Source organism: Anarhichas minor, unplaced genomic scaffold (genome assembly GCF_050575085.1).
Source record: "Anarhichas minor isolate MPS153535 unplaced genomic scaffold, ASM5057508v1 ptg000037l, whole genome shotgun sequence".
NCBI classification, from domain to species: domain Eukaryota; kingdom Metazoa; phylum Chordata; class Actinopteri; order Perciformes; family Anarhichadidae; genus Anarhichas; species Anarhichas minor.
Window position 1 is genome coordinate 3747177 of NW_027466483.1, and position 19310 is coordinate 3766486.

Consider the following 19310-nt stretch of genomic DNA (forward strand, 5'->3'; position numbering starts at 1 on the left):
TTGTCTTGTCTTTCCTTCCAACCTTCTCTCATTTGCAATCTATTTTTTATTTTTTTTTTACCACATAGATCACACTTGGGGTTGGACTGATATGTTGGTGTGAAGCTTTCAGTGTAAAGTGTCTATGCACTTGTTGAGGCTTATCGAGAAGAATCATAATCCGGAGGAGTGACTTGATACTTTGCAGGCATTAAAATACTCAAAACAAAAACCTGAATATTGTCACAAAAATATTGATGCTAATCAGAGACTTGCGTCAGTTAAATTCTAGCACTGTTAACAAAAGCATGGTCTAAAGGTCAACAGCTACCTTTTTTAAAATGTATATTTGCATTTACTTTCTGCGTGGACATGCAGATGTGGTCAAAGACACACACACACACACACACACACACGTACACAGCCATGCATTCACAATGCAGCCAAGTGTGGTGACTGTGCAGCTGCTTCCTGTGCAAACAGAGGTGGTCACACATGCTTGGATTCTGCAAACTCTGCTCGGCTGAACGTCACGAGCGGTGAGCAACCACTGGAGGGAGCTCCTTACACGCCATAGTTACAGTAGCCATGGTGGTGGACTATTATAGAACAAAGGCCTATTACACACTATGAAACATGGTCAGTGCTTTTCTAGGCACCGTTTCATCACTAAGCATGCCGTCAGGAGGGAACATGGATCATTCAAATATCATTGTGGTCATAACTGTTCACATCTCTCATCTAGACTGCCTTGGTGTATAATAGCAGTGTAGGTTATACATACTGGCTTAGGTGATTAAAGGTGCATTAATTGATTTTCTCAGCCACTAGGGGGCAGTGAAACTAGCTGAAAACAAACACTAAACAACATTATCACCTTATGAAGTTGATTTGGCGAAAGATATATTGAAAACATTTTAAGGCCCTGATTAAACGGAGTGCTTTTTATCAGCCTGAGGAAGCTTTTTGTAATTGCCTAGTAATTGAAATGTTTTTGCCAGGTGGCAACGTCCGGTTCTGAAAAGTGAAGCCAATGCGGAAGTACCTTAGACTTGCATTCTCTCTACTGACCATCAGGGGGTGACTCCTCTGGTTGTATAGAAGTCTATGAGAAAGTGACTCTACTTCTCTCTTGATTTATTACCTCAGTAAACATTGTAAACATGAGTTTATGGTCTCAATCTCTAGTTTCAAATCTTCTTCAATACAGCATGATGTTCATTTAGTACATTATGGTCCATTTAGAGTCAAATAGACCATAAAGCAGGGGATGCTTTAGGGCGGGGCTACCTTGTAATTGACAGGTCTTTACCAGAGGCTTATACGGCATCTCTATGTCACTCCCCCGCAGTCTAAATATGGTCACTTCCAATCACCGGTTTCAAAAATCCAAGATGGCGACAGCCAAAATGCAGAACTCGATGCTTCAAAACCGCAGTCCACAAACCAATATACAGTCTATAGTTCTGCGTTTTTGCGGGAGTTCCCTGAACGCCTTGAGTTCAAAGAACTTCAGCCAAGACCGGAAAAGAACCCCAACGTCATTTTTTCTCATTGTTGTGAATTAACTGGTGACTTTCAGCTGAATGCGTCCGTGGTTGCTTGTAGTAACTTACGTAAATGGTAGGCGCAGATAATAAACAGATTCTGAGATGCTGAGATTCTGGCCACTAAATATTGGGCCACTTGCACATGGACTGGAAAGATGATAGCTTCAAGGCTCTCTTCCTGCTGACATCTGTCCTAACTTCAAGTCCAGCCATGTTCCGACTGTTACATTCACTCATGCAGCTGCAACTTTTGGGTATTCTACCCATTCATATCGCATGGATCTGGAAAGTCACTTTGTTTAGGTTGCATTCACCATCTTTAGTGGTCAATGCCCTTACATAGCTTACATGCTTGACATCATTGTTTCCAAACTGTAAAAGGGTCTATAGTTAATGTTCTACATTTCACTAGACTTTCTGTTAGATTGCCACTCTACTTGGCAAGCTCACTACACTTACTGTGAAAATGTGATTTGTGGCATTTGTGTCGGTCACAGGCAGCCATATGCTGTGCCAGAAGCCTACCGTGGTGCTTATGAAGACATTCCTAGCCAGTGCTTTGTCTTTTATCTGCCTTCTGAGCACAGCCGCCATTTTCTGTTCTAGCTCAAATAAACACTGAGCATTTGGTTTAGGTGATTCATTTGTTTACCAGGAGCTGTCTGCGGGATTTGACTGTCTTTCAAAGTTATTTTCCCGATGATAATAAAGGAGGAGCAATGAATGAGTTGAGCAGATGTCTGCTCATACGACATGAGTTTGTTTTCTTCCTGATGGAGATAGACACGACTGAGGGAGATAATAAAGCCAAGGCCATATACTGTACCATTCACATACGCATCATTTAACGTTTAATATTGAAACAGTCACGTACTGAAATTTTTTATGTACAAAACAGAGCTGAAACCTTATAACACTGACTATTGAAAACCTTTCCCTTCTCACATGCTAATGAAATGTATATTCTCATTTTCTTGACCTTTATTATTTAGCTTATCTACATATCTGAGGACAGGCTGGTATTCAACAGAAAATGGAAAAATAGATTTAAAGGACATAAATTCAAGAGAGACTGTAAAGGCAAACAAGGCTGTCCATAGGAATATAAACGGTTATCATGTACATTACAGTGTCTATGCTAGCAGCTCTGTAAGGTTATAAACAAAAACTTCCGTATTCATGCCGATTACGTTATTTTGAGTGTTGATGGAGCAGCTACAATGTTAGCATAGCCTAGCCCTGATCGATCCATACTGTATTCAGAAAGCAAGCATTTTATGAATGCATGAATTCAGACCTTTTACAAATTGGCGTCATGATGGAGTTATTTTGGCATCTTTTTGGTCCGTGTATTGTAATGAAACCCTAACCCTCCATACCGCTTGTTAGATACAGTGAAGACAGGCACCTCTGGATGATGTAATGAACCTAGACACGACGACGTTTGGTTTACGGACATATCTGGGACTTCTACATTATGTAGCTACAAAGCAGCAGTGGTGGTTAATCACGGCATGGTTGATAAAACGTCGGAATTTACATGGAAATCCTCTCTGGTGCGTCGCACGCGAGTGACACAAATGAACGCAAATGATTTCAACTTCGCACAAGTTGGTGTCAGCAAGGCATGTCAAACTCCGCTGTCAAGTAACGCAAGGTGAAAATTCGATCTGTGTTTGGTGTGAACAAGGAGTTAGACTAAGGTCAAACATTTACCCTCAATGGCAAATTAGACCTCAAGAAACAGTGAGAAATACTTACTGCTAGGCTTCGTCTTCTCACAGCTGTTGGTCTTATCAAACACAACATGCTCAGCTGTCCGGTGTAGACACACCAGGTCTGCAGTCTGGAGAGAGAAAAAATCACAGCCACAGATTTTCAGAGCAAGTCACTGTTTTTCTTTCAGACAATGTATTTTCGAGGCTGTTGACTGAGATCTTTCTCCCTGTCTCTGCTTGCCTCTCTATCTCCTGTCTGTCTTTCTCTCCAACACACACACTCACAGAGTCAACACCACTTGAGCTCACATAGCGAACAAGCATAATAAAGGAGAGTGTGAGTCAGTCTTCTTCTCTGTCAATCACACGAAACATCATGGAAACGACTGGTCCAATTCTAACAAGAACCAGGTACAGCTTGCACTTGAAACCCAGGAGTTTCAGACATCTCAAACTATTGTCATGGTATTCCTCGTGTTTAAATCAATTTAATTAAAATCATTTGAATGCATATGGTCCGTACAGACTTTTTGTACAGTGAGCCACATATATTGTCTTTGTTGTTAGAACTCTGTCCACTGCCTTAGCATTGAGTGAGCCGAATGTTTCTTGCAGGAATATTTGATTGAGGGACATTTTTTTCAGTTGATTAACATAACTCAATACATATAATACTCATACTCATCCTCCTCCTCATCAACATCTGCGTTTATGATAATCATTTAGGACTTCTTAAAAATGTGTTTCCTGCACCGCCGAACAAGTGCCGTAATGGCTGAATAAGAGGCGCCGGTTAAAGTACAAACTCAGTGCCTAATATGTATAATTCCGAATTATCAATCGGATTTAGGTCCTGGGTCCGGATCCGGTCCGCCAGTTGGGGACCCCTGATGTAGACTTAGGGAGCCGCAACAGGGGCTGAAGAGCCGCAGGTTGCCGACCCCTGCCATAGACAAATGAACACAGTAGTACAGCAGATGTAAAAACACAAAAGCAGTTCACTTACCAAAGCTGCTGTTCACTTCAAGACAAAGTATATCCTCCTTTCTTTGTTAACAAAGAGTTTAATACCGCGGTTGTACAGAACATTGGTTCAGTTCAGTTCCAGTCAGAGGTTCTCCTGCGAACGTGTTCGTTGAGTTGTAAATCCACTCGGGTCTCTCCAAAAGTTTTCAAAAGCACCGTAGTTTGTAAGTGTCCTGTCATGCTATGGTGTCGTTTTGCTGCCTTGCACAGCTCCAAACATCAAGATGCTCAGTTGCAAATAAAATGCATTCCCAGCCATAAAATGTGCAACGCTTCTCCGATGCTGAAATACCGTTCGTACAAATCCTTTTCCATGCTGGTTCAGGGCTGCTAGCTGTGGGGTTGACCGACCCTGTCCAGCTTTTCCTGAAATGTCCTCCAGAAATCTGTTTCTCCTCCTTCAGCCATTGAGTGTTAAAAAAACAAACGAGTGTTAAAAAAAAATCTACACCAAGCAAAACGCTAAAAATGTCATGTCAATGTCATAACTTCTTACATATCTTTCAACTTGAACTCTTACTACTAATACTAACTTCTGCAAGCTGCTTCAGCTTCAAAACAGTCATGCTAGCCCACTAGCCAATCACAGTGCACGTTAATGCTGAGCCAGCTGCATTAATGCTGACGTACTTGTAGGCTAGCTAGAAGGCTCTAGCACGTCAAAGAATACGCCCACCATGTCAAACTAAAGATCTGATTGGTTGAAGACTATGACAATCAACAATATCGTCCCCATTCACTTAAACTGCAAAGGGATTCACTTGTGAGTCTGCAGGCCTCGGGCCTCTCTTCTTACCTAGAGACACAGAGGTGAAATCTGATTGGATAAAAGCTCTACTTAAAACAAGCTGCACTGGAAGCAGAGCAACTGAGGAAGACAGTAGCTGTGCAATGAGAAAATAAGATAATGGGAAAAATATTTTTATAAATTATAATAGTGTATTTATGAAAAATTATAAAATAGCTATAACTTTGTGATTCTGTTTAGGCCAGCAGAGAAGGCCTTGCTGGCCCTGATGGCCCACCACTGCATAACAGCAATATGATGAATGGTCATTGAGATGCTGATTAACTTTACATTTTGAACAATTTATCCTCTTACAAAGCTCTGATATTCCTGCTTAGGATTTTGAAATGACCCAAATTAATGGCCAACAGATATGATAATGTGATTCGTTTTTTAAAAGAGCAGAAATTGCAGTGAAGAAGTGCCACTTCCCAGTTGTCATGTCAATGTGGTTGTTGAGTGACCGAAATGAACTTTAAATTTCAGCTATAATCGAGGGGATTGAGAAAAAGTGCCTATATCACACATGTTCAGATAGTACTGATAAATTGATTTTTCCACTGTAAAATGTCCCATATGCATATCTTGGTCACATGTCTTTAATAACCACATTTAAGAAATCCCCGTTCTCAAAATGGCGGCTTGAGGAGGGTTCAGGTTTAAGCTAAAGTTATACTTTCTGCGTCTGAGTATATGCAAAGGTCCGCAAGGGTCAGTGTGAGGGATATAACGCGTCTTTCAAGCGGACAGTATAAACAGAACTATGAAGGCAAATCAATGTCAAAATCCACGAGCACAACTGGGATCCACACACCCACGCTCGTGTGTAGAGGTCCTGCGCGTGCAACTCAAGGAGCCCCGGAAATTACTTCTGCGAGCGCTTTGACATCACTCCGCACAGAATATCTCTGCTCGAGCAAGCAAAATTGAAGCTCACGAGGAGAAAACCATGCTGAGGAGCAGAAGTTTAATCTACAGCAATGCATGCTATTATATAAGATCATCGTATGTTTGTAGTGTCAGTACAGTACATTATTTACCTCTGAGATGTAGTGCAATCTGAAAACCACCTCTATACCTCCACCTAGCGTCTGTGTCAGAGTGACATCCGGCCAATCCAAAGACGAGGATTGTAACCAATTAAATTTAGTGATACAATGGTGACTGGGTTCCCCCACTTACTGTCAAAAAGTAAAAAACACTTGTGAGCGAGCAGGTTAAAGCTTCGCGAGCAGAAGAGCAGTGATAGAAGTCGTGCACCAGAGGACGCCCCTCGCGCTCAAAGCATGGTTTTCTCCTCGCAGGCTTCAATTTTGCTCGCTTGAGTAGAGATATTCTGCTCGGAGTGATGTGAAAGAGCTCGCAGAAGTAATTAGCGATCTCGATTTGGGCCCTCTACACACGCTCGCTGGTGGATCTCATTTGTGCTTGGGGATTTTGACATTGATTTGCCTTCATACAGAACTACTACGCATCCATGCTGTCATGTTCGTGTCTGTTTGGAGTGGAACAGAGGCTTTAGTTAAGCTGACGTGCCTTTACGCTAATTTTCTACACCTAAGCATTGTATCTCGTAAACCTTTACAATTTCAGTAACGGGTATTAATTACTGCTTTTTGAGACAGTCCGACGACATGTCGCATAAAAGAGACACAAATTCCAGGTAGAGCTTAGCCAACAAGCTGGCGAACAAGCTAATGCAGGAGCTAGCGCTTTTGAAGGCGAGTTTCTGTTTACTGTTAATATCTCCAGAGTCATCGATGGAAAGCTTGGGCCATCGTTACAGTTCTTACAAAGCCCCCAATAACTTTACAGTCATGAAAACCGGATCACCGGATCGAAGACTAGGACCTCGGCTCTGTAAGATGCTGTCGATCTTGTCGAGGGCAAACTGAGAGCGCTGGAAAAACAGGCTTTATCTCTTTAATCCTGTTTGGTTTTGGCTCTAATTTTGAGTTCCTGATTGAGATGCAGATTAGAAATTTCCAAATATCGTCTTCTGTGATCAACATTACAGGACTGTGCAGCCTTGACAATTAAATAATGTTAACAGCACACCTTCTTCCTTGGATTTTTTTTTTTTTTTTCTGTAGGTGGCACTTATTTGATTTGATTCTTCCTCATCTGTTTGCACCGAATGGAAAAAAAACCATCACTGCCTGCGTTTGGTACAGGAGCAAAAAATAAAACAAACATACATTATGATACTACTGATCATTGCGTCACATTAACATCTCTTGATGATTAAAAATAGAGCATGTTCTTCCACACAGCCGTACATGGTCAAATGATGTTGCTGATGACGATGCTTTATAAATTGCACTGCACTGTATGTGAGCGCCCATTGTTGCTCTCTCTTTCTCTGTCTCTCTCACTCTCCCTGCCGCCTCCACAGTGATGCGTGTTGCATTAACGCTGAGGTGAAGAGTAGGAGGTAGAGGGCAAACTGAAAGGGCTACAAGAGGGATGGAAAAGAAAAGTGTGTGGGAGACTGAAAACATGGATAGATAGATCCTTCCTTCATTCCTCTTCTCCTTCGTTACCTAATTTCCAAAATGTCGGATGGTGATGATTTCCCAAGTGAACACACTCGGGTCAACTAAATCCAGGAGGGAATGAGAGAATGGGGGAGAGAGAAGAATAGAAAGGTAGCTACACAGAGAAATAAAGAGTGAAGGATGAGACGGAGAAAGAGAGAAAAGAGAAGCAGCTGGAGAGGAGAAGTTGGTCTCTTTACAGCTCCAAAGCTCTTAAAGCCCCGAAGCTGTGTGGAGTGTAAATGGGAGGAGAGAGAGATGGATGGATAGATAGATAGATAGATGGAGAAGAGCAAGAGATGGAGGGAGGCTGAATTGTGGAGAAGAAAAGCTAGAAGGGAGAGAGAGTGAAAGGGAGAGGAGAAGGAGGAGGAGGGTTTGCGTTGGTGTGTTGGTTGGCAGAGAGAGCGCTTGTCAAAAAAACCTTCCTCTGACAGAAGGCATGATTCACAGCAGAGAGAGGGAGTGAGAGTGAGAGGGGAGAGAAAGAGGGGGGGAGAGAGGGAGACAAGCGTCAGAAAAAAGCGAAAAACGGCAGAGAGAGAGAGAAAGAGAGAGAGAAAAACGACAGGGGCAGAGAGATGCCGGTAAGAAAAACAAATGAGGACGCTGATTTGAGGCAGAATGACAAGACGCTACAGGATGGGACTGAGATCGACGGATTGGATTGACTGAAGCCGTTTAATGACTGTGACCATGTTGATAAGGTTCTGGCTTTTCTATTGATCGGGGGGGGTAGAGCAGGTGGCAGCGGCAGTGATGAAAGAAAGAGAGAGAGAAGGAAAGGGAGAGAGGATGCTTAAGAACGAAGGGACGTTGAAAAGATATGGAGCGAGATAAAGAGACCAGGAATGATTCTCAACTATCAATAGGCTCCTTTGATGGAGCTTAAAACTAATTTGTGAGGAAGGCATACATGCAAATTAGACAGTTCTGACTCTTTGATACTATATTTGAGATGGATATCAGTGTGGATACTTCAGGACTACGGTGGAAAGCCTTCTAAAGATGTTTTTTCGATACGTGAATATCAATCTCTTCTTTTCTTTATGTGACAAAAAGAAGTCTTAATGGAGTTTTTAAACCAGTAAATGATTTTTCATTTGTCTCTCAACTTTTATTCCCCTCTGAACTGGTGAATTTAGTCAGTGTCGTCACAAGGTTGCCAGTGTGTGTTGGGGGGGGGGGGGGGGGGGGGGTGCCATGCTTCTGCTTTTTTTGAGGTGTTGGGGACTTCCTGTAAGCCAATGCTTAGCGCTAATCATCATACTAAGTATTGTTGTTATCTCCCACAAAGCTGGAGTTAGCGGGCTAGCTGCTGTAGATTAACCAGTTTGATATATTCAAAGCAGGAATGGCAACATCAAACTAAATTGCCACAATGTCATATACTATGACATGTTGAAGTATTCAGCTTCTGATTTCTCGTAATGATGGAGGGAACAGCTTTGAAGGAATATTGACGTCACCTTGACTTTATTTTTGGCACCAAATTTGCATGGGGCTTTAAGGCTGCTTGGTGCAGGCTGTCGCATTTTCATCTCTCCAAATTCAAAATGCTTGCTGAGTTGTTTGAGGTTTTTTATTCTAATCGTTTGTTGTTTTGACTATGGACAGTTTTTCTAACCCTTTCGACTTCAGTTGGTATGTTATATCTTCTTAGATATAACTTCTAGAAGACCAAAGGGCCAACAAGGGCTTCAGTATTTAGCTTGGTTTTAAGCTCATCCTGTGGATTAAAAACATAAAGCAAATTTGAGATTTTGTAACATTTGTTGCTTCGGCTGTAAAGACTTTTTTACCATTTAGATGTGAGAACTCTGATGATCAAAGGTGTGAGTTCTTATACAGTTGATGAAAGGGATTGGCAACTAAGGCTTCAGTACTTGGCTCAGTGTTTAGCCCAAATACATAAAGTTCTACATAAAGTACATTAAAGACTTTTATCTTTTGTGTCTTAGCTTGAGGAACTATTCTACATTTAACCAAATGTATTATCTAAGTAGGGCTTCAGTAACTTAATGTTGAGCTCATGTTTCAGGGGGGAAACATGTCTCCAAAAAGAACATTTAGGTTTTTTTAATCTTTCATTGTCTTGCCTTATAAGTGATATGTAATAAATTCCAACTAAGACTACAGTTCCTCACTCAGGGTTCAGCCTGTCCTTGGAAGAAAAACACAATGGGTTTTTATAGAATACAGTTGTACTGACGTTGTTTTGAAGTGATGGCTTAACTTACAAATTGCAAAAAGTAAATGCCCTTTGAGTTAAAAAAGGTTTAAAACAAACAATTTTGACAACCCATATGGTTCTCCACTAGTCCCAGCACAAGGCTTCTCCCTCAGCATTATTGGTAACCCACTAATGGATGGAGTTCATTGGGTTGGTGCTGTTTGACCTGATTGCATTATTTATGATAACAGATTCTGATACTCAATACTAATAACTAGATATATACTGTACTAATAACTCAATAGTACTCAATAGACTGAGGAAATGGCTTGCTACTTTTATTCCCTAATATGGGTCAGGCTCCAAACACTGAATCTTATGCTTCCCATAATGCAGCTTGATACAGTCTTTCTGTAGACACTTCTTGTTTGATCAAACCCCCCATTTCAAGTTTGTAACAAGACTTTGAGATGACTCTGATGACATCATCAGGGTTACTTTCTCAGATTTGAGGACATTATACAATGGTTGAGTAATACTTCTTGTAAATTGCAACCTGAGCTTTGTTTTTAAAATTAGTGGAGGGCCTGCCCCTTCAATTGGCCATGCAATGAGATCAGTGATTGTTAACTAATATCTTAATACTGTATATACTACCATACACTTACATTAATATTCATGGAGAGACTGTCTTCAAGCTGTCTTCCATACAGATCTTTTGTTGTTTGCTTTGTTTTCCAGACAAATGATGGAAATCAACAAACAGCCAGAATGAGAGGAGAAGCTTTGACTGGATTCAATCCTCCATCCACTGCATTCAGTCTTTCTGTCGCTTTGTGTCTGACTGACTAACGCTCCACTGGATAAAGACTTAATTGGCCCTAAAAGGACAGCCAGAACAATAAACAACCAGAATAAATACAAATTCAGCCATGCTTGGAAGAGAGTGGGCGAGAAGATGAGCTAAGAAGTTACCTTGTGGACATAAAAACTGGACATATTTTGTCATATATTTTCATGTTTTTCTTCAACTTCTGGTTGGAATATTTCAATTTAGACATTATCTTGTTTCCATTGTTATTTGCAATACTTTGATCACAAGATTGCCCTGACTTGGATGGAATATGCCTCAGTATTTTACCATAAAAAACAAGCAGAAGAAATTTTGAATTTGATATTTTTCCATTTATTTTACTTTGTCATGGCCCCCTCAAAGCCAACTGCCATGCATCTTGCACATTCTGAAATTTATTTTGCAACCACATTTTTTCAGTATTAGTGAAATTACCAAATTCACAATTCACTCTTCAAACTACAGACGCATCTCCCACCAACCCCTCCCACCTTCAGCCATCCGACCAATCATGGGCAAGCCTCTTAGCCGTCCCGGGTGTTTCAGGAAGAGCTCCTGCTGCCTTGAGAAACCTGGGGATGGGGGAGTGGGAGGGCGAGCTGGGGGACTGGAAGGAGGATACGGAGATGGCTACGTACCCCAACGATCCATTTACGATACCATGTGCATCAATCAACAGATTGACAGCCATCACCATCACCCAGGAGGGTCCATTAGGCGAGATATTGGAGGTGAGGGGAGTTTTAGCTACTCTGCAAGCGGCTCCCTTAGGGTTAGCAGGTCTCCGGCTGACATATTCGATCCGCAGCCCCGCTCTCTAACTCCGAACCCCTCATTTGTTCGACGACTGGATGAAAGAGCCATCTATGATTCACTGAAACTTGGGGCTCAAGATGTTGATGGTGGCGGCTGCCATTCACCAGGATGTTTCAACCGATCAGTTTCTCCCTCTGTGTCATCATTCTCAGCACCTGGAGTGTCCTCTTCCTCATCTAAGAAACATCACCATCACCAACACCATGGAGACAGTACAAAGAGCAGAGATGGCCGACATTCCTGGAAAGTCTTGACACCTCCGAAACACCTGGAATGTCTGGAGCTTACTACAAATGAAATGATGGACAGGGGAGGAGGGTATCTGAACCCTGGGCAATACCCTCCCCCTGGGGGCCAGTCCTCCTCTCTTACCTCCCCTCTCATTTCCCCCTTCTCAGGCTCACCTCTCTCCTCGGGTTACCATACTCCGGTGTTTTTCTCCCCTGCCAAACCTCGCCCCAGTCAGTCACAGAGTTTGCGATGTTCACCTCCCCACGTCACCCAGCCGAGACATTATTCCCAAACCCAGAGCCTCAGACTGTCACCACCCCAGGAGCTTAGACGATCCCCCTACCGTGCCCCCCTGGTCCAATTGTCTGCTCATGACCTTGAGCAGGACATGAGGGAACGAGGAGGATGGGGCCGGAGTGAGCGAGAAAGGGAATGGGAGAGGGAGAGAGAAAGGGAGATGGAGCGAGGGTGGGCCCAGCGTGAGTGGGAAAGAGAGAGGGAGAGGGGGAGGCTGGAGAGAGAGAGGGCAAGAGAAAGGGAGAGGAGGGAAACATCGACTTTTGGGACCTTTGGATATGGTCGACCAGTTCCACTGCGTTCAGACAGAGATTCCGTGTTTTTAGAGTCCGAACAGGTTCTAGACACAACACCCCTGTTGCTCCCCCAGCCCTCCCCCTCCCCCAATGCTGCTCCCAGAATGGGCACGGGAGCTGTGGGTAGGAATAGAGCTGGATCTAAGGTTGGCCCTGAAAGTGTAGGTGGGGGTATGGTTTCAAAGTTTGACAATGGGAGTGTGGGTTTGGTGTTAGTTGACAGCAGATCTGGGTGTGGGCCGAGGTTAATAAGTGAAGTTGGAATTAGAAACATGTCAGAGGCTGAAATCAGGGCTGGAATACAAGAACACCATAGAGTTGAAAGTTGGAACAAATATGACAACGGGTCCAGGGCTAGCATTAGAAATGGGTCTGAAACAAGAATGGGTTCCCAGGTGAAAACACGACCAGGGGGACGGGATCTCGAAGGAAAAGTGCAGTCTGGAATGGGCATAGAAAATATAGCTCCAGCTTTGAACAAGGAGGGACACAGGGGAGGGACAAGGAGTGGAGAAAAAAATGTAAGGGGTGTGGCTAAACCAGAACATTTTGCTGAGACTATACCTTCAACTGTGAATGACAATGAGAACAGGATTGAGCCTGGTGACAAAGTTGAGATTGGAGATGAACCTGGTCTGGCGATGAAGCCAGAGGCAGGGGTTGAAGCCAAAGTCAGTTCAAGGCAGGTGGAGAACAGGACTGGAACAGAAGTTGGAGGTGAAGCTACAGTTAAGAATGAGGTTGGTTCAGGAGCAGAGTCTAGAGTAGAAGCTCAAGTTGAAACAGAAGTTAAGATTGCTCCTACATCTGAGCCTGAGGAAGTACTTGAGGCTGTTAGTAATGAAACAGAGACTAAAAGTAACACTGAGACTGGGGTTGTCAGTGAAACTCAGAACAGCAACAACTTTACTACAGATAAAGCCCAGATAAGTATTGTGGCTGGGGAAAAAACTGATATTGTCTCAGCAGATCAGGTTGAGAAAAAGCCTTCGGACATCGATAAAATTAAATCTAGCCATGTAGAGAAAGGTTCCAGGTCTCACAAGTCCAAATCATCCAAGTCCAGCTCTAGGACTCGACCTGGCACAGCCACAGGACTCCGACCAGGCGTGGTCAGCCCTCACCTAAGTAGAGGGTTTGCAGACCTTGAGTCAACAGGCCCCGCTGACGGCATCGAATCTACCTGGCCTCGCCGAATCATGGTCAGAAAGAGGACTGTACGGCAGGGCGGGGCACTCCACAACCTGCCTATTCTCCCCCCACTCCCTTCTGTCCTCTCAGCATTGGAGAAGAGGCGCCCTCATGCCCACCTCCACCCCCGTCCAGGCCACTTCTCAGAGAACCCGCTAACAACCATTATGAATGCTTCAAGTATGGTGGGACGATGCTCACTTAAAGAGCCCTCCCATCCAGAATTAGGAATAGGGGCCAGTGTGGTGGGCAGGGCTTCCCTGAAGGAGCAGAACTTGGAGCACTGGAGGGCCTGCAGCGAGCAGGATGAACCCAGGAGATCCAGGAGCAAGGAGAAACAAGTGGAGCAGAGCAAGAACACTGAGATGGAGGAGAGAACGGGGAAGGAAGAGAAGCGAGACAAGGCGAGGAAAAAAGACAAAGTGAAAATGGAAGAGAAAGTGGATAAGGAGAAAGATAGGGTTACTGTCAGTGAGGGGCTGGTGGAGGAAACCAAACGAGAAAAGTCAGAGAGAAAGATTGAAGGGAAGGTGCAAGAGGATGGAAACACAAAGGAAGATCTCAAAAAGGCAAGGAATGTAGAAATTATGGGGGGGGACATGGAGGTTAGAGGAGTGAAGACTAATGATGGAATACAAGAGCGGCATGTACAAGAGTTGGAGAAGGTGGTGGCTAAATCAAAGAAAGAAGAAAGCCAAATGGAGGAGCAAGAAGGAGGCACATTTGGAGAGGAAGGGGGGATAGAGGCTTGGGACACTGTCCTTGACATGGTCAACACTTTGTGGGAGGATGGCTGGGAGAAGGGGGGAGAGGGGGGAGGTGGGGATACAGATTCTTTCTCGGGCTCCCTGCAACGTTGGCCTCTTCTCCGGCCCCCGATTGGCTTTGGAGGCTCCCACCCCCCTTCATCGGCAGCCTCGGAGCTCAGCCTGACAGAGTTGGAAAGGAGAGCCAGGGAGCTGGACTCTGACCTGGAGCACCTAGACCTGTCTCAGCCCCACAGGGACACCCATGATGTATACCAATCACTGCTGGAGCCACAGAGGGAACGAGCTGACATGTACCAAACACACCCTGGTCCGCAGAGGGAGAAAGCTGCTCTCTCCACAGGTAGACGGTTGTTGCATTTTGTGTATGGTTGTTTTCCTTCTTCCCATGTTCTTTTCAGTCAGAATAACACACTGAATAGCATTAACAGCTGATAATATTAAAGCTTAATTGATGAATTAATTTCCCTCGTAATCCTAGCTCAAAAAACCAAACCCGATCACAGATTTCTGTGTAAATGAGTTTGCTCTAATTTAATCAAACAGAATTTGGCAATATGGACCATGAGCAAGATATAAACTGTTAATGGTGATAATCCTCTACAAGGGCACATAATCAGTAACAATGCAGGATCCTGGGCCTTCAGTGCTGTCCTACTACAGTTGAACCACCTTCTAATAACCTCATTATTATTATTTATTTTGTGTAAACACCTCATATTCACATAACACTGCAACATTTGACAAGTGAAATAAAATGTTACATGAAGCTCAACACCTACAAATACACTAACTGTAGGTTGCAGATACATCAATACGCGCATGACAGGATGCTTCGTCATTAACGGACAATGCACGATTATGGCCAAAATCATAATCACGATTATTTATCACGATTATTCAATAATTTTAGGGACAACATCTTTTTATTGCACTTTCATGTTTAAATGAACAAGAACACTGCTTCCACTTCCATTGTTGTGCTACATTCCGGCTAATGTACAAATCTTTGCATCAGACTGGTCCTTATCACAGTGCATCTCGTAGAAGGAAAATATAAATAAAATAGTATCAACACTTTTTACCCAAAATTAAATAAACAGAGCACTGCTTTCCCTTCCATGTTGTGCTACATTCCCGCTAATGTACACGTCTTTGCATCAAAATAAAACTTATATGGTTCTTATTCACCTGAAGCAAAATATAAATAACATTTTTACCCAAAATAAAGGGCTAACTAAAAATAAATATGCCATCACAGAATGCAACCAAATGAAAACAATTCAGGCCTATGCAGAAAAGGCAATAACAAGGTGTTAGGCCTACAGGTTTTTGGTAAGAAACACCGGCCTGTCGACATTTTCTGGCTTGAGAGATGAGCAAAGGCAGGTCACTACATTTCCCCCAGTGCTAAAGACCCTCTCTGAGGGGGAACTTGTGGCCGGAATGCACAAGTACTTTTTTGTCTTGACCATTTTTCTGAAGCCTTTGCTCACAGTATTTATTGGACACATGTCTTTGGCCAAATGAAATGCGATTGCATCCGTTATTTCAGCGTGTCTTTGGGAGGTGGATAGATATGCTGTCGCGCTACAGCGAACTCCGCCACCAAATTCGTTTCTCCTCCTCCTTCAGCCATTGAGTGTTAAAAAAACAAAGCTAGGAAAAAAAACCTCTTACTACTTCAAAGATCTGCTAGTAAGCTTCACAACAGTCACACTAGCCCACTGACCAATCAAGCCACACGTTGATGACTTACTCGGCTAGGCCAGCCAGAAGCTCTGGTACGTCAAAGAATACGCCCAACATGTCAAACTAAAAATCTGATTGGTTGAAGACTGACAATCAACAATATCTTCCCCATTTACTTAAACTGCAAAGGCATTCACTTGTAATTCTGCAGGCCTCTGGGCAGATTTTCTTTTACCTAGAGACACAGGGGCGAAATCTGATTGGATAAAAGCTTACTTAAAACAAGTTGTGCTGGAAACAGCATTGGAAGCAGGGCAACTGAGGAAGACAGTAGCTGTGCAATGAGATAATATGCTAATGAAAAATATTAAGAATACAAGTAGTGTATTTTTGAAAAATAATTAAATTATAAAATAGCTATAACTTTGTGATTCTGTCGAGGCCAGCAGAGAAGGCTTTTCTGGCCCTGACGGCCCACCACTGATGTAAATGCACTAACTCAGACCTGGGCATTGTATGGCCCGCGGGCCATATCTGGCCCGTTGGCTGTCGTCGACCGGCCCGTGGGACTTCAATGGGAAATTAGGAATAAAACATAAATAATTGTACAGCATGCACGGAATACAGCTGCATTGCTTTTAAAGTTTTTCATCTCAATTTACTACGTTAGTACTTTCGTGGATGTGTGCAAGCAGCAGCGTCACTGCTGCTCGCATAATAGCAGTGTCGGCAGCCGGAATCGGGCCGGTGTATTTGTCCCGATTCTGGGCCGTACTTCATCCCGAGTCTCAGCCGAGTCGGCAACCGGACTCGGCCCGACGTGTTTCTTTCGGCATGCCAAGCTTACGCCGGAGCTGGGCCAGGTCATTTTGGTTACCTGAGATGTGTTGGTGATGCAGAGCGGCACGGACATCTGAGGCTTTGCTAGCAAAGCTTCAAAAGCAAAATGCTCAGAAGATGTTGGTTCTCTTTGGATCGACCTAGATATGTGAACAAACATTCTCATCATGATGAAGTTTAATTAATTAATTAATCCAGATCTTCTCTCACTGACGATCACCTGTCAGCTGTCCTTCACATCTCACCTCACACATTCAACCTGACTTCAGTGCACTCGTTCACTGAACGGAAAAACTAAAAATGAGGTCATTGGACTACAAACAATAGTAATAAAAGTACTAATCTATCAGAAACATGATCCCTGTCAGTGTTTTATTACTATATATGGATATTACAAATGTATATTTGTTTGGATCATTATTGCTGCTGCAGATGTTTAAGGTGCAGCTCATTTTAACTCCTTTATTGTTGTTCAGTTGGGGTAGTTAGGAAAGGTTTGAAAAATGATATTGTGCAAAGTAACTAAAGCTGTCAGACAAATGTAGTGGAGTAAAAAGTACAATATTTCCCTCTGAGATGTAGTGGAAGTACAAAGTTGAAATAAAATAGAAATACTCAAGTAAAGTACCTTGAATTTGTACATAAGTACAGTACTTAAGCAAATATACTTAGTTACATTCCACCAGTGATCATAATATTTACTCACAGCTTATCAAAACCACAATTTACTTTTTATAAAGAGGTGGAATAATATAGAGCAGGATTGAGTTCAGTCTATTGTCCGGGCCTCCACAACAGTCCCTGTTTCGCATGTGGCCCCTTGGGAAAAATGATTGCCCACCCTGCACTAACTGGTCCATCAAGGGGCTTATTTATTTTTTGTTTGCTTGCTTGTCGTGGGTCTGAGGCGTGGTTCGTGCTGTTTGCTTGTCCTACCTCAGCTTCCACCATATTGCCTATTATAATTATTTGGCTCCGGTACTGTAACTGGCAAAGTTAGGCTCTCAGAAACCTGTGTGTCACTTTTCTAATACGGCAGAAAGCTAAAAAATGAACAAATGTTACCACAGCCACTAGACAATGGCAAACACTGATCGACTGGCTGTGATCAAATATCCAAAGGCTTGACCAGGAAGGGCATGAATGGGGATGTTTTGATTATAGCTCCCAATTCTTTAATTGTGTTGAATCTGTGCTATTTTTTCCAGGAGTGGTGAGCAGATCCGAGGTCAGTTTGGAGCTCAGTGCTATTGCCTCACCAGCTACAGACACAGACAGACCTCCTGTTGACTGGTCAACCAAATCTGCTGGGACTACCACTGTTGGCACAAGGTAATTCCTCATTGTTGTTAGCATTGATTCTGAACTGTTCTCCACCAGATGTTGATGTACATCCTGGGTGACTAAAGGTTCATCACACAGGGAAGAAACAACATCCAGGTTTGAATTCAGCCAAGGTATACTGGAAATCTGATCAAAGACGGGATTATTAATGCACAGGGCCACAATGACTTTGGACGGTTCAAAGATAAGATAGAACTTTATTTATCCCAAGGGAAATTGTTGTGCAGCAGTTGCAGTAGAGAAGAGTGACCAATTTTAATATCAATAAAAAGTTCAACAATAAAAATATAAGCCATAATTGTGTACTGTAAATTTATATTTACTGGCCTTTTTGGGTCAGTTTAGCAAATATATGACTTTTATTGGGATATCTGTGAATTTAAAAATTAATTCTGTGTGTGCCAGAGTAAACATTTTAATATGGATCATGGCACGTGCATCGCTTGTTTTTTGAGAAACTACAGCTGATTTAGACAACAAAACATCAATTTGGATGTCATTCTTTTAATTTCTCATTTTCTTTTTATATTTTTTATATATACTGTTAGACATGGTGGACACTAACACAGTAATGAAATCTATCAACATCCAATTTGGACTTGTGGCTTGTACAGTGCAGTGTGGTGGCAAGATTTGTTCTTTAAAATTGACTGTTTGGATTCTACATGTAAGTAAATGCCATGAGTGATTTAAATAAACAAAATGGAGTGACCATTTTGTTTTGAGCCTTGAGCCTTGACATGCAAGGCTGATATCACATGCAATCAGTAAATCAGAACAGTAACAGTGACAAGAAATATAGATAACAATCTTGGTCAGTCCTGGAGATAAAGATAGATTCATTAATGTCACAAATAAAACAGCATAAATAGATGTAAAAGGTTTTTAAAGTCGTTTCAGAATTTGTTAGTTTGCTCCATTTTTCCCTAGCATTTAGTTATTTGCTAAATTCAATGCTATTGTATTAGTTTAGTCCAGCAGACGACCCATTGCAACAATTTAAATACTGCAATTTGTTTATTAAAGGTGGGGTCAGTGATTCTGGAGAAAGATTGTTGATACAGTCTTTGCGGGTCAAATTGACCACTATGCAGATGATTATTATAACCCCATTGTTGTTATTATTTTATGCTAATGCGTATTACCATCTAATTGACATTAGTATATTTTTCACATGAATAGGAAGTAATGAAACAGACAGCTTCGCTATTTA

General features: G+C 42.5%; 1 protein-coding gene across 5 annotated transcripts in view; it reads left to right on the forward strand.

Moving 5' to 3' along the window:
• LOC142966336 (uncharacterized) overlaps window positions 1-19310 on the forward strand; it is a 41977-nt gene that overhangs the window by 10312 nt on the left and 12355 nt on the right. The window contains exons 1-3 of one of the 5 annotated variants that reach the window (XM_076107034.1): window positions 7671-8304; window positions 10512-14564; window positions 17962-18085. In XM_076107034.1, coding sequence (XP_075963149.1) covers window positions 11135-14564; window positions 17962-18085 — 3554 coding nt within the window. In that variant the 5' untranslated portion in view covers window positions 7671-8304; window positions 10512-11134. Of the gene's footprint in view, window positions 1-7670; window positions 8305-8797; window positions 9242-10511; window positions 14565-17961; window positions 18086-19310 lie in introns of those variants that run through there. The other 4 variants (XM_076107035.1, XM_076107039.1, XM_076107038.1 and 1 more) reach the window with 4 other exon arrangements.